The sequence below is a fragment of the Montipora foliosa genome, chromosome 8 (genome assembly GCF_036669935.1).
Source record: "Montipora foliosa isolate CH-2021 chromosome 8, ASM3666993v2, whole genome shotgun sequence".
NCBI lineage: Eukaryota > Metazoa > Cnidaria > Anthozoa > Scleractinia > Acroporidae > Montipora > Montipora foliosa.
Window position 1 is genome coordinate 50,111,896 of NC_090876.1, and position 15,000 is coordinate 50,126,895.

At 39.5% G+C, this 15,000-nt stretch overlaps 2 protein-coding genes across 2 annotated transcripts in view; one reads left to right on the top strand and one right to left on the bottom strand.

Annotated features, from left to right (window-relative positions):
• Positions 1 to 9,160, top strand: part of LOC138013138 (aspartate--tRNA ligase, cytoplasmic-like) — a 21,155-nt gene extending 11,995 nt beyond the window's left edge. Inside the window, exons 11-20 of the mRNA XM_068860131.1 lie at positions 315 to 362; positions 485 to 571; positions 1,560 to 1,651; positions 1,839 to 1,894; positions 2,586 to 2,654; positions 3,329 to 3,406; positions 4,969 to 5,092; positions 5,957 to 6,068; positions 6,739 to 6,810; positions 8,326 to 9,160. Coding sequence (XP_068716232.1) covers positions 315 to 362; positions 485 to 571; positions 1,560 to 1,651; positions 1,839 to 1,894; positions 2,586 to 2,654; positions 3,329 to 3,406; positions 4,969 to 5,092; positions 5,957 to 6,068; positions 6,739 to 6,810; positions 8,326 to 8,417 — 830 coding nt within the window. The 3' untranslated portion in view covers positions 8,418 to 9,160. The remainder of the gene's footprint in view (positions 1 to 314; positions 363 to 484; positions 572 to 1,559; positions 1,652 to 1,838; positions 1,895 to 2,585; positions 2,655 to 3,328; positions 3,407 to 4,968; positions 5,093 to 5,956; positions 6,069 to 6,738; positions 6,811 to 8,325) is intronic.
• Positions 9,161 to 13,634: 4,474 nt separating this feature from the next.
• Positions 13,635 to 15,000, bottom strand: part of LOC138013139 (proteasome subunit alpha type-2) — a 10,526-nt gene continuing 9,160 nt past the window's right edge. The window contains exon 8 of the mRNA XM_068860132.1: positions 13,635 to 14,742. Coding sequence (XP_068716233.1) covers positions 14,623 to 14,742 — 120 coding nt within the window. The 3' untranslated portion in view covers positions 13,635 to 14,622. The remainder of the gene's footprint in view (positions 14,743 to 15,000) is intronic.

Below are 15,000 nucleotides of genomic sequence, written 5' to 3' on the forward strand. Positions count from 1 at the left end.
TTTTTCATCAAAAGAATGATGTGCACAAAAGGGGATCTTGTTGGAGAAGAAAAACAGAAACGGTTCCCTTGTATGTTGAAGGAATAATGAGTCCTGGGAAATGAATATTATCTTTATGCAAAACCTTTTTAGTTTTTAGAAAGACTTGAGGCAGTTGGTTTTGTGAGCTAAAACTTTGTTGTAAACAGCTTTGCTTATCTTTGATAAGTTTTGTTTTTGTTTTTATTTTTGGTTAACTTGTTAGTTATGAAGCCTACTGCCAACTGGTATCCAAGAATGAGTTGATCAATAATTTTAGCTTTTGCCTTTTTTAGCTGCAAGTGAAGGGGGTGCAAATGTCTTTGAAGTTACTTATTTTAAAGGTGTGTTTGCGTAACGAATGTTAATTAAGGACATTGATTTGCCATTGTATTAAAAATCTGTTAAGTGCACTCAATGTTGATGAAGATTGACTTCCTTGTGTTCTTTTTTCCTTACTTGGCAGGCAAAGCATATCTTGCCCAGTCACCTCAGCTCTACAAGCAGATGGTTCTCTGTGCTGATTTTGACAGAGTGTTCACCATTGGCTCAGGTAAAACTCGCAAGACATAAAGCATCACACAAAGCCATTTATGTAAAGAACGGCGATAAATACAGTATTACTCAGTCTGGTAAAGCAGTAAATTTTATTATGATCCTTCTGTATTCTGATGGTTAAGAATACCATCTACAGTAACTATGGTATTTACAATGTGTGGTAGCATTAAAGGGAGAACCGCCCCTTTCCCCCTAAACTGACCCCCGTTGATGAGTAAAATCTTCTGACATTAGAGTAAGATCTGTAAGTTTCACTCTTACATGTACCAGGGAAAAAGGGTTTAAGGGGAGGTACATGTAGGAGGTAGATGTAGTTGTTAATCTAACTAGTAGTTACAGCAAAATTTGAATCTGTCACATATGCATGCAAATCCAATCAATACCCAGGACTGTCAATAACTTTTCAATGAAGTGGGGAAAAACAGCGACTGTTTGTCACTCTGAAAGTAGGAGGGTATGAAACACCCAGGAGGCGGGCTGTCCCCAGCCCTTAATAAGAGCTCTGAATACCTCAACCAATTGACTATGTTTACAAGGGTAAACCAAAGGAATTATTGCCACAAGCAAACACTTCAGTACGTTGAGTACGTTGATGATCAACCTGCCTTGAATGGCAAATCTGCTATCTGCAGGCTGACATGAACTTTCCTTAAGTTTGATAATGAGAAAATAAAATAAAAAAATAAATCAAGTGTGTGTAAGGGCAAGACAATTGACCAATCAAAATGGGAAGCAATAAGTTACGTGCTGAAAGTGTTAGTTAAGTTTCTCAGTTGTGATTGACTCTTCATTGGTTGAAAACAGGGCACAAGATTTTCAAGTTTATCACTTAGCTTATCAATATTGCAGTCGGAGAAAAATATTAACTGAAAATTACTCTAAGCTTTCTTTTGTGCACATTGTATGACAGAGATGTCTTTGATGACCTTTGCTTAATCACTCTTACATGGTATGATCTTAATGTTTTTCATTAATTGCTTTAGTTTTCCGTGCTGAGGACAGTAATACTCACAGGCACTTGACAGAGTTTATTGGTCTTGATATTGAAATGACCTTCAACGAACACTACCATGAGGTTTGTGCCATTGGTCTAATAACCACTAAAATTATAGATACAGTCCTGGAATCCAGGGCTGTTAAAGAATTCTGTACGCGACACAAGGTTTGCTTGTAGTCGGGTTGTTTCACATGCATTTAAAGAATAGCATTCTTCAAGGGCCTGTTTTTCATACATTCTACACATTTCTTTCTCTCTCACACAGGTTATTGACATGATTGGTCGCACATTTGTCCACATTTTCAAAGGATTGCGAGACAGGTATTTAATAGATTATTGATCATGGTGTATATCCATCATATACAATCAGAGCTTTCACCAAAATTTTAAGTTGCTTGATAAATCAAATTAGTTGACAGTGAACTGAGTTTTGAATAAGCAAGTAATTACGGGGGAGGAGAGGGGTCTGCCCAAAGTGGTCTATCTTCACCAGTTTTTGTTGCTTACTAATTCAAAGGTATTTTTGCCCTGATTTATGATTATGCAGGAAATGTAGATCTTAACAAGTGTTATTGAAATCCAGAAAGAGAATTGGGGGTAACCACACATTTTTCAAAGATAATTCATGAATAATATGTGTAAAAAGCTTTAACCCATTGACTCCCGGGGGTTCCCCTTTGATGAGTAAAATCGTCAAAGTTTGGCCGGTTTAGGCTGGAGGTTTGGGTGTCAAAGGGTTAAAATAAAAGCAATATATGGCAATCTTCCTCAAATTGAAGCTTAATCATCTCTCAAAAATGCATGGTTACCCCCAATTTTCTTTTTGGATACCAAGATTACTTACTGAGATCTACTTTCTCCGGATAATTTTAAACCGTGCAAAAATATCCCTGAACTAGTAAGCATCGCCAATAGGAAACCTGAGTATCTCGAGATGTGCAGAACGTATGCGCAATAACAATAGAAGGCACCGTCCTCAAGTGCACTGATGATGACTTGTCTTGCCTTTCAGATATGGTGAAGATATTGCCAAAGTGCAGAAGCAGTACAAGAGTGAGCCATTCAAATTTCTAGAACCAAGGTTTGCTTTGCTTTCTAATAATAATTATTTGTTAATTTCTTTTACTTTGATTTTAACCTCTTTGATTTTAACCCAGTCACTCCTGAACTGACCCCCATAATTTTTTGACGAGTCAAATCATTTGGTGTCTCACTCCAAGGGGTCAATCGGTTAATTGGCTACATAGACAAGTATAATATTTATTTTCTTAGTATTTTGCGTTTTAAACTACATTATCCTACAGGTTGCTGAAGTGTAATTAGCTTAGTGTAATAATTAACAATTATTATTCACCGAAGGCGAGGTGACTATCGGTAAATAAAAACATTTACAACAATATTATTAATTTCTTTGCCTGTCAACTCGACAAAACAACTTGCAACCATTTTGAAAAACCACTGAGGTGATTATTGCATAATAATCAGCTTAACGGCAACCAAACGGCGCAGAGAGTTTCCAATAATCACCTATGTAATTAAACTAATTTATAATAATTATTATTTCTTTCTGTAAACGTATTCTGGGTGCAAGAGATTTACTGCCATGTACCCACAAGGGCATGAAACACATTGAACTACAAGCATGAATGATTCCATTTTGATCCTAGCAAGCAGAACTGTTTCTATTCAGTGTACGATAATCTCTGTTTGCTACAAGATTAACTTGCCATCACATTGCTTGGTTTTTCTGTATAGTTTAGTCCTCACCTACAGTGAAGGAGTTGATATGCTGAGAGAGGCTGGCATCGAGATGAACTATGATGAAGATCTAAGGTGTGGAGGAAAAGTGTTCTTTTTCGTCTTCATCTTCTTTTTCTTACTTCTGGATATGTACTGTCATGTTGTTGCTACAGTTTGTCATGGTAGTGGCAAGCCTCGGTACAACATCCCTTTGGAATCTCTCATGGAGACACCACCATAATATTTTTCTTTACAAACTGTCTCTCTTATCTGAGTGGGAGAGGTTGGTCTGCCTGATGGAATGAGTCATTCTCAGACTAACTGACTGACTGATTGATTGAATGACTGACCCACAGATGGACTTGTCATCATTAGAACCTTGAATGACTGAGGTTACAAGGCTTAGCTCTTTGCGGGAGGGAAGGGCTTCATTAAAACCTTTGCTCAAACAAAGGGCTGCCACTAATCAATCATTCAAACAATCAATCAATCAATTCATCTTCACAATATTAGACTTTTGTTACCCTGCGAGCAGTTGGTTACTCCTACGCTTCCCGAGAGAGAAACCACTGCGAGTAACCGTTAGTCTCTTTGAGTGTGGGTATGCAGGGATGGCGCAGTGGTGCACGACAGCACTCGCCTCCCACCAATGTGGCCCGGGTTCGATTCCCAGATCCGGCATCATATGTGGGTTGAGTTTGTTGGTTCTCTACTCTGCACCGAGAGGTTTTCTCCGGGTACTCCGGTTTCCGCTCTCCTCAAAAACCAAAATTTGACTTGATTTGTGTTAATTGTTAATTTCAATTTACAGTGTCCCCAATTAGTGCTTCTGCGCTAGAACGACTAGACACTAAAATAAAGTTCCTTTTTTTGTGTGTGCAGCCGTCCAGCGCCAAGGACGAATAAATTAAATTAAACCGGTAAAAGGAGTTAGTAAACTTGTTTTGGCGCTTGCGCGTGCGTTCAGCTACGTAATTGCTGCATTTGGGCGCGTCTGCTGTGTAGTGATTTCCCGCGAAATAAGACAAATTGACGTCAAATACATCACGTTGGGTGTGACGTACTTCGCACATGCTCAATGGAAAATCAAACGGTTTCTCGCCCTGGTTTCTTTCTCGGGAAGCGTAGGAGAAACCAACTGCTGGCAGGGTAGACTTTTGTCAACTTGTTTGATAAGATCAGATTTTCGTTTTTTTTTCTCTTCCATTGCATAACAGTTTCTTTTCACTGCTGGACTGACATATCAGAGGCAAATCCAGGGAGGGATTAAGGGGGTTGCAACCCCACCCCCCTGTCCCCTTTGAGCACCAATTATTTTTCTGTCCAGATTTTCAAGTCTCAGGAATGCTGAAATGGTGTTATAAAGGAGAAAAAAATCGGAAACAAATTTCGGGTCATGGCCCCGGGACCCCCTTCAGAGCTCAGCGGTACGTGGCTTCCTCACCAATAGCATTGAAAATTACGAAGATGTGCAACCCCCTTTTCAGAATTTCCTGGATTCGTCCCTGCATATGAGTGGACAGTTTACTTGATGCAGTGGTTCTTAATTCTTGGAGCTTCGCAATGACAAAAATGATAATTATAGGCAATCCTATTTGTTTTACCCAGCTGGAAACAGCTTTCCTTATTGTTTCCTTGTCATTAATCCTTGCTAGTACTCCAAATGAGAAGTTGTTGGGAAAACTTGTCAAACAGAAATACGACACTGACTTTTTCATTCTGGATAAGTATCCTCTTTGTGTCCGGCCATTCTACACTATGCCAGATCCTCACAATCCAGTGAGTATATTCCTCTTGCTAGCCTTAAGGCCTGGCCAAACGCTCGCAACAATTCAACGCAACATCTTGCAACATATGAATGAAGGGGGTAGTTTCTAAAGAAACTGTGGTGCTGCGTCGGTAGGGAAGTAGTATACAAAAATTTGGTTTTATCAACGGAGTTGATAATGTAAATTGGCCACCGTACAGAGATTCTAAAAGCTGACGTTTCGAGCGTTAACCCTTCGTCAGAGCGAATCCAAAGAAGCTCTGACGAAGGGTTAACGCTCGAAACGTCAGCTTTTAGAATCTCTGTACGGTGGCCAATTTACATTATCAACTCCGTTGATAAAACCAAATTTTTGTATCTTGCAACATAGTTGAGCACAACATGTTGCGTACGTTTGGCCACCGTGTTGCGATATGTTGCGTGCGTTTGGCCAGTCCATTCAGCACATGTCGGAACATCATGCAACAATGTTGCAAGATGTTGGGTTGAATTGTTGCAAGCCTTTGGCCAGGCCTTAATTTTTCAAGTCCAGATATCTTCAACAAGACAAGAAACAAACTTTAGAATTCATCTTGGCGTATCGTAACATACATGCCAATTAATTGAAAGGTACTATCTGCGAGATAGTTAAAATTGGTCATTGTTATGATATTCAAAAGCACTGATGCCAAACCACGGTTCCTGGTTTTAGCAGGGTTGAGCTCTTGGATTTCTTAGTTTACCAGTGGTTGAGGGTAAACAAAGGAACATTACCGGTAGACCACACTAAATGTATAAAATATTCAGACACGACTATTGGATACAGGATACAAGTGCTTAGGAATGTGTGGAATTTGATTGCCTAGTCAAATCGCTTACTTCTTGTGCTTTGTTAGGAATGGAGCAATTCGTATGACATGTTCATGCGGGGTGAAGAAGTGCTGTCAGGCGCTCAGCGAGTACACGACCCCGCCCTTCTCATTGAAAGGGCCAAGCTGCATGAAATCGGTGAGATATCCTTTCGCATGCAATTTTTCTTGTTACTTATTACTAATCCCACGATTATTCTCGGTTCATTAGCGATAAGTAAATCTCTTCTTTTATTTACCCCACCCCCGCTAAAAGATTTCCTTTTACTTTTGAAGAATTGCGAAGTTGCCATTGTTCCACATTTTTGACCCAGCGGTACACAGTACACAGGACGCATTCTATGTGAACGTAGTTAAATGACCTGCCAGCTCCTACAAGTTTACTTTAGCTTTATAGTGGAAGAGCATCCGAACTAATGATGGGAAAATCATCGATTTACTTGTGGTTCTAATCAGTTTATTTACAGGTTATAGTGTTTCTGTATGATTATGTTGTATATAGCTTTAGTGTATTTGTCTCGAAACTTGTTATGTAAGCGGCTTACTGGAAGAACATTTGTAAAGAATTGATACCGTTCATACAGCTTTTGATTGATTCGGCATCTGTCAGGGGCACTCGAATTTTTTCGAGTCTGCCTGAGTCATTATGCAGTAGATAAAATATGTGCGGGATATCTGTGTGGGTGGTTTCAAATGTAGAGCCGAAGGTACCTGCTGATTGGTCATTAATTTGATGAATAATTAATTAATTAATTTTACAATGATAAATAATTTATTGAAATCCGAGTTTATTTCCTCTACCTAATTAGATCTAGAGAAGATCAAGGCGTATATCGATTCATTCCGTTTCGGCGCACCTCCCCATGGCGGCGGAGGAATTGGTAAGATATAAGCTAATAGAGTCCAGAAATCATTTTATCGCCCATATTGTCATATTTCATTGTAAGATAATTGTTGGACACTGACTACTTTTTATGTTTCGTTCAAGAAGTTTCGGCTGGTTCTTGAGCCTTCATCATTTAAGAAATAGAAAACATGTGCCGTGTTTGTATCGAGTTATAGAAACACGAGTGAAAGTTTGGGAGAACGAGAGATGCGTTGGGAACACGAGCCGCAGGCTTGTGTTTCCACAGCTTTTTCCAGTTCTCCCAAACTTTCACGAGTGTTTCTATAACTCGATAGAAACACGGAGTACATGTTTTCTATTTATTTTGGAAAACAACGCGACGAGAAAAAGGAAAACAACTTGTTAACTCTAATTATCAAAATGTAAATTCTCTTTGCTCGCGCCATCACTACGTCAACAGCTCGTGCTAGTTGCTAGTTCTGTGTCTCCATCGAGTTATAGAAACACGATTTTTAGCCAATCAGCGCGCGTATTTTCTTAGGACTGTTTTTTAAATGAACGTTAGTACCCATGATAAAAAAAGCAATACGTCGAACGCGCGCGGAGGAAAATTCCGCTTTAAGTTTCAAGAAAAACATAGCCCGAGACTTACGTTCGTGCCAAAGACTTGTAGACTTCTGGAATGGCAATGTGGTCATTTCCAGATAATTTGCAGATCTTTATTGACATCCATGCTTCCAAAAAGAGTCGGTCATGAAAGTTAGCCTCATGTCCAACGACTCTGACTCTTCCAAAATCGATTTCATGGTTGTTTTCGTGGGCATGGATACCCTGGGTTCCAGAGGTTTTTTTCTCGTTGGGAGCAACAGACTAAGGAACTTAAGCAACGACGACGGGAACGGCAACGAGAACGTCATGTAAAAACATAAATTCCCGTTATTGCGATCACTTCGCGACTATTCCAAGCTTTTTAATGTGACAAAGGTGTAGCAGTCCCTCAGGAATGAATCCGTTACGAGCGGCGCTTAATGTAGGAGAGAAAAATGAAAATTTATCTCCAAGTGCTGACGTTCTCCATAACACCTCAAACTTGCTTATTTCACGTTGTTGCTTTGCTGACGACGGCAAAGAAATGGACAAAAATGAAAAAGGCACGTGCAGAGCGTGCAAAGCTATTGTTTTTGCCCGCTAAATATGCAAATTTGTAACGTTCTCGTTGCCGTCGCCGTTGTCGTTGCTAAAGCTCCCTACTATGAGCGGCGAAGCCGCGAAAGCGAGTCAACCAGAACTGCTTCGCTTTGACGCTCCTCGCCGCTTCTGAGCGAGAAGACCTGTGGCATCCAGGGTAGGACATGGCTGGAAATATTGGAGTCATGGTGGAACATGGAAACAACCTTTTTGTGTTCTACAATCCATGTTTTCAGTGATCGTTCAGTTTGACCGTAGTATACAAAATTGCAGTTGGTGCAACAGATTTTGTACGCTGTGCCAATCTTTTCCTGGGCTCAGTTCCCACCACTTACTAACGGAACTTCACACTCATTCCCAGGTCTTGAGCGAGTTGTCATGTTGTACCTGGATCTTCACAATGTCAGGAAGAGTTCTATGTTCCCACGTGACCCCAAGCGCGTCACTCCTTGATTGACTGTGCAGCAGATGAAAGAAAGGAAATCGAATTTGCAAATGCGATCAAATTTTGAAAGGAACAAATTTAGTTTTAATAAATTGTAATGCTGAAATTTCGTGTAATCTTAATAGGACATTTTCATCGCGTTCTTAGAGAACTCTGGAGGGTCCTTGGAGGCCAAAGCTCACGAGATATGGTATCGCGCGTATCCTTTTCTCGTGCGACATCCCAGCGGTTGCGTTTAGAATTTCACTATTTTCTTTCGTACTTAAATGAAACATTAAGGTTAAATACTTGAGTGCCTATTCTTTTCTGACGTTCCTTATCGTCGAAAATTTGCTTTCACTTTAATAGTTTCTCAAACAAGGCTATTACTTTTACTATAACGAATTAAAACTCTACACAGTTGTTTTGATGACAAAAACTTCTTGGCATTTTGTCTCCCCGCAAAGGATTGGATGTCGGAAATAGTGTTATTTGATCACGAATCCACAAATCAAAACATGCAGATAAGCGGTCTTATCCTGCAGCTTATCGGAATTTGTGACACGTATGTGGCTGAAGGTAAAGCAATTATCGCCTTAAGTCACGGCAGTCAAAAACCTTGTTATTATTGCAAATAACAACAACCTCCTCTTGAAATTGGAAGTAGCATATTTGTGTCATTAAATCTCAGTTAAATCATTTTGACTTGCATGCTCAGAGTTGCCTCGCTTGGAATTAAAGTAACTGATAAAACTGTACTGACATTTGAGAATCTGGTTACACCCTTTTTTTCTTGCTGTGTTATTTGGCAAGGTTTCGGAAAAGGTGGGCGTGTATCAGAGTATCATTTTTTTTTTCACCGTGAAGTAAAAAAACCCATAGCTGCAAGGTATCCCTAGCATGAATAGATTAGGTTAGAGACTTCAGAAGAACCCCTTCTTTTCCTAGAAAAATAAAATCGAGGGAAAGTATACTTACAAGGTAGTTGTGGAAGTGAGGAAGGGTAGCCCGTTAATAAGTGTGCAAGAGGTTTTGAGCTTGTCACGAGAAACCGTATGGGGTGACTCCAAATTGACTTAAGTTAAATCGAAAAATTCCCTTGTAGAAAATTTTGCGAAAGCACGTTTAACGTGTTGAAGTTCTGGGATAAGAGACTTCAAGGGGCTCACAGGCTTTCAGGAAGTTCTTCGTGGTTTGTTAAACCTAGGATAAAAATTAAAGCTATGTGATGACTTGAGAGATTTAGGGGAAAGTCACAAAGGCATATCGGATATCTTAAAATTTATCTTTTCCGGAAATCTCAAGGATTGCTCCTCATGCACTCGTACGGTCAGTGAGAGTGGGTTTGCGACTTGCGCCACAAAGAGATGTTAGTCAAAACGAAAAAAGAACGGATTCCTTTTAAGCCGAAATTCAACATCAAATTGAGTTGAATTCCAAACCATGATCGGGGTACAGAAAGAACTTGAAAGAGACTGTGTGTGTATTTAAACATCCCAGATTTGCCCTCTCCTCTCACATGAGGTAAATTTTGTGCTAGTAGGGGGGTAAACTTGGAATGTTTTTTCGCGGGTAAGGAGATATTTATACAGTAAACCCAGGAGCAAACATGAGTGTATTTCAACTGCTCTAAAGCTCTTAAGGTTGTCATTTTGAGAGCGCGACTCACTGACAGCGAAATTTAGATAGCTCTGTTAACAATGGCAGGATATTTGTGGCAAATGCAATTTGCGTATGTGAAAGCTCTGTTCCTCTGTGTAGCATTTGCGGCCATTACAGACGGACAGGAAGGTATGTTTGCAAGGAGATCCTTTTCACTTTTAAATGTCTTGTTAACCTCTACTTCCTTCGGTTGAGTGAGCACGATTAGATTTTCACGCCTTTGTTATCCTCGTACGTATGTGGCCCAACGTAAAGAGTACTTTGAAAAATTTCTGCATTTATGCAGGATTGTTAAGAAAAAATACAAACGTTTGTCAGCTGGCGTATTGTGTGCCAATATGCGCAAAGAAAATTACGGGAATTGGTTTCGCGTGGGCCGGAAAAAAGATAATGCAAAGCCCTACACTCTAGGGAGTGTAGCAAGGTTCGAGTAGTGAAAGTCAATCTTCGAATTGGGAATTTTTTTCCAGGAGCCGTTTTCAGTGCAGACTTGACGAAATTGTGTGAGATGATTGTGCAGATGTGTTCAAGTGTCTACAAGAGGGAACTCAATGATGGGAGGGGTTCAGATGAACGAGTTTGTTCAATGCTGCGATCTTATAAACTCTGTCTTGAAAGGAGCGCAAGTTCATGTATTGGCAAGGTTTCTTATGACACTCTGACTACAGTCATTTCAAGTCTTTTGTCTCGGTTGTGCTTGGAGCTCAAAAATAAACGTGAACTTGAGAGGTAATTCTTTGTCGGAAGAGAACCGAAATGTGTAATGCTTAAAACGCGCGGGAAAGTCTCGCGCGAGAAGCCGATGTGTGGGAGCAAGTAAACATCACGCTCATTGCTGCTGCTTTTAGCAAGAACCAAAGGGAAGTTCATGGGGAGCTGAAGCCAGGTCTGCAACTACGAAGGCCAAGGCAACGGAGGCAGAAAAGGAAGAATAATCGAGTTGCTTGTGCTGGGTACGCCAACACATTTTTGAAAGGTTTTTATAACAAAGTGGACGAGTTGAAATAACAGCGAAATAAACACATCGTTTTCCCCTATTCCCTCTAATAGACAACAAATCAAACACAACTGGTCACTTGTTAAAAGGGGAACTGTCTGCTGCACTGGATAGAACTGGTAACGGACTGTACCGCTTAGCCCGGCATTCTGCGAGCAATGAGACCCCGTTTGCGTTTATTGAAACAAACAGAAGCTTAGACAATAATAACGTGACTGCTGCCCGTCAGGAAAAAACCCCTTTTTAGAGGAAACCTGAACCCTCCCGAATGCAGAACCAGACACTCAACAAATACCCCAAGGGTGAGGGGTGGCAAATCCAACAACTGTAAGATAACAAAATAAATCGAAACGACATTAATAAAAAATCTCGAAACGAGAGCAAGTTGGCAGCAACGTCATCATAGAATGGCTCGACTCAGCAAAATCCCGCCCCCATAGAAACTGTCAAAAACCGGCGAACCGTGAAAACAACGATTTGCTGCTATTCTTCGAACCGCTGCAAATAACAATTATTTGAAGGTTTAAAATATAATACGCGCGGATATTTTGCGAGTTGCGTAGATTTTTCTGTGCCCCGCATGGGCGAGGAAAAATACGAGCAATGAGCAAAATGTCCGCGAGTATTATATGTTAAACCATCGAATAAAAGATATATTATTCCACTACAAAAATGGTGTTATTTTGCTTTATTTTTATTTGGTAAGAATGTTTTGAAAAAAATGCATTATCTGTCCTTCAGGGCGCATACGAACGATGTAAAAAGAACAAAAAGTTAGCCAAAGATCTTTGACTGGTTAAACAAAATGACGAGTGACAAGCGATGACAAACTCAATTCTCAGGCTTTGCATCGTTTTGAAAAAAACTTCTTTGATTGAAAAACTCCCGTTCCGTCCGTATCTGCTCTTTTCTAAACGGGACACTACAGTGTATTACCGTCTCATATTCTGCGCGTTCTCTTGATCAAATATGGTAAAATGGGGTCATAGTGGAATAATAAGTGCGTGTAAGCCAGAGCCAAGTTATATTTTAAAGCGATATTTTCGTCGCAGTAGCCGTAATCAACGAAAACCCGCTGTTTTTGTCTTTCAGAGGCTTTATAGGGAGGTACTTCACGAGGCATAACAACTTTCACATTTCTTACAGGCGCTGTCTTCGCGGGACGAGCGAGTAAGACGGGGAACTGGGGCGGGAGGAGAGAGTAGACATTCCCTGGAGTACATAGCGCAGGTACAATACAGATCAGAAATCATTGTTTTACCAATACAAAAACAACTCTAGCATTAGGCCTAAGGTAATTCTTTGTGTATTGATAAAACAAAGACCTGTGTATTGTACTTGCCAGGCTAACATTTTTCAATCCAAAATCCAGCAAATTAATCGGCGGGTCTAATTCGCAGGTTGAAGGTTGCAGGTGATTGTTTCACCTAAACATTCTTAAAAGCTAACCTTAGGCCTAAACAAAAGTTTTTAGGCCTAAGGTTAGCTTTTATGAATGTTTAGGATACTTTCTGTATTGGTGAAACAATGACCTGGAATCCGCGACCTATTCGACACGATATATTCTTTGTTTTGACATCACACAATTTCCAGTCGTTTTGTTTGATCCAAACTGAATTCCATTATTGTACAAACCCTATACTCCTGTTTCAATTTAAGTAAATGGCTGCTGGACACTTCACTGAAAAACGAGTAATTTGATAACTTTCCTCATTCTGCCAAAAAATCGATAATTCTCTATGATAAAAACAAGGCAAGTAAGGGTTTACAATCGATTCATCAGAAACACAAAGTTCCTCAGTGCATAAACTAACAAAATTGATCAAACCATACATCTGATATTTGTGTGGTTAGGAGGCAGGGGACTGGGATCTCTCAAATTCATAGTTAACCATCGTTGTCTTGTCTTCAGTCCAAATTGCTATTTAACGCTTATTAGTACCCAGTCCCCTGCTTATTTACAAGAGTCACAAATGCCTCATCTTGAGCTTGCCACATCCTATGTGTAATTTGTTTTAAATTAAAAAATCCAGTCGACTCTCGAATGGTTCAAGAAATAATTCCTGTAGGGTACCAGAAGCCCATGAATAGGAACAAGCAACTCCCATACTGAGCCTTTGTTGCGGCATTTTTACAGACCAATCTATTTTTGGACTACCTTTGCCCCAAAACAACAAAGGCAGTTCCGGTTTGGTGACACTATCATGTCAAATTAGTTGCTGCAGGAGTCTCATTCGCAGGAAATTCAAACTAAAAATAAATTAATGGTCTGTGAAAACGCCGTGACAGGAATATATGGGAGCTGCTTGATCCTACTTGTGGCCACCCGAGGGTACACTTGTGAAGATATGTGAAAGAAAAGGATGTTATTTCAACAATGTTATAATGAAATTTTAGATCAAATGACTTGTTAAAGGCAATATTGTTTTATGTGGAAGCTTGCATTATTTTTGTTCTCCCACTGCCACTCCCATCCCCCAAGGTACACTTTGTCAACTCTCCTCAGTCTACCTTGTCTTGCTAACCTGACCCCCAACTTAAGTATTGAGACAATGTTTTGGATGAGAAACGTCCTTATCACAGCAAACTTTGGCACAATTTTTATTCAATTTGAAAAACACTTATCAAATCAAATGCACCCTACCAACTGTAGGTCAGAGACAATAGGGTCTAGTCATACTACTTGTACTAATTTGCACCTTAATTGAGGTGAGTAAAAATACCTTTTGCTGATTTTAAAGACCTTTCAAAATGATGAAGAATGGTGTTTTCTATTTTGGAATACCTTCTTTCGTTCCAGAGATATTCAATTTTTTGTTTAAAAATTGATGACGTCACAAACTGTACAAATGACTGTAAAATTGAGAATATCTCCAAGAATATTTTGATGGGTGATGTTCAAAATTGGCAGCACTAATCTACATCAAGTAAGGCACAAAATGTTACCCACTATGCTGTTGCCATGGCAACCATTCTTTGCTGCTGGGTCTATTTAACACAGAATCGATTTTGTCGTTTATTGTCGTAATAAGACATGTTGACTCTTGGTAAGCTTATACAAAAATGTAAAGCATTATGGGCAGCACATGCATTTCAAGTCTGACCATCTGCCTGTACGTACAATGTATCTGTTCTAAATCTGAGATATTTGGTTCATTGCAGAGAGGGACTGGAAACAAGAATGTTGCCATGGTAACGTCTTAATGGTTGTCACTTTGTGCCTTATCTGATGTACATTACTGGTGCCACGTTTGAATATCATTATTCCAATATTTTTGGAGATATTTTAATTTTGGAATTTATTACAGTCCTTTGTACAGTTTGTGACATCAATTTTTTAACAAAAACTTGAATACCAGTATCTCTTGAATGCGAGAAGGTATTTCAAAATAGAAAACGCCACTATTCATCATTTTAAAAGGTCTTTAAAATAAGCAAAAGATGTATTTTACTTCATAGGCACTTAAACTGTGTATAAAGATGGGGTTGTTTCAATATTGGTCGGAACAATGAACTAGGAGACAGTTTAAGAGGAGTGTTGCAGTTTGCAGAATGTCATAAAATTAGTCTCTACACTAAGACACAATGGAAGCTAAGTAGTCCTTGACTTCAGCTGGGGTTAGGCGACGGAATCCTTGTTCATTGCAAACTCCTAACTCAATGTTGTCTTCCGTCATTTGTCCTTCAAAACTCTCCTAGGACAAAAAGTAGATGATGCAAAAGTAAACAATGCCAGCTCTCCCCTAATGAAAGGCAGCTGGTTTCCACTTAACCAGGATAAAAACCTCCAACATCTTAGATTAATTTTTACAAAACTTTCAATTCATTATTTATAGATTATTCATTCCAAAAATTACGAACAAGTAATGTATAAATAAAGCCATTTTACAGAGGCTTGCTTACATGTACATATAGTATTAACAGTGCACAATATTCTACGGATGCCATAAAAT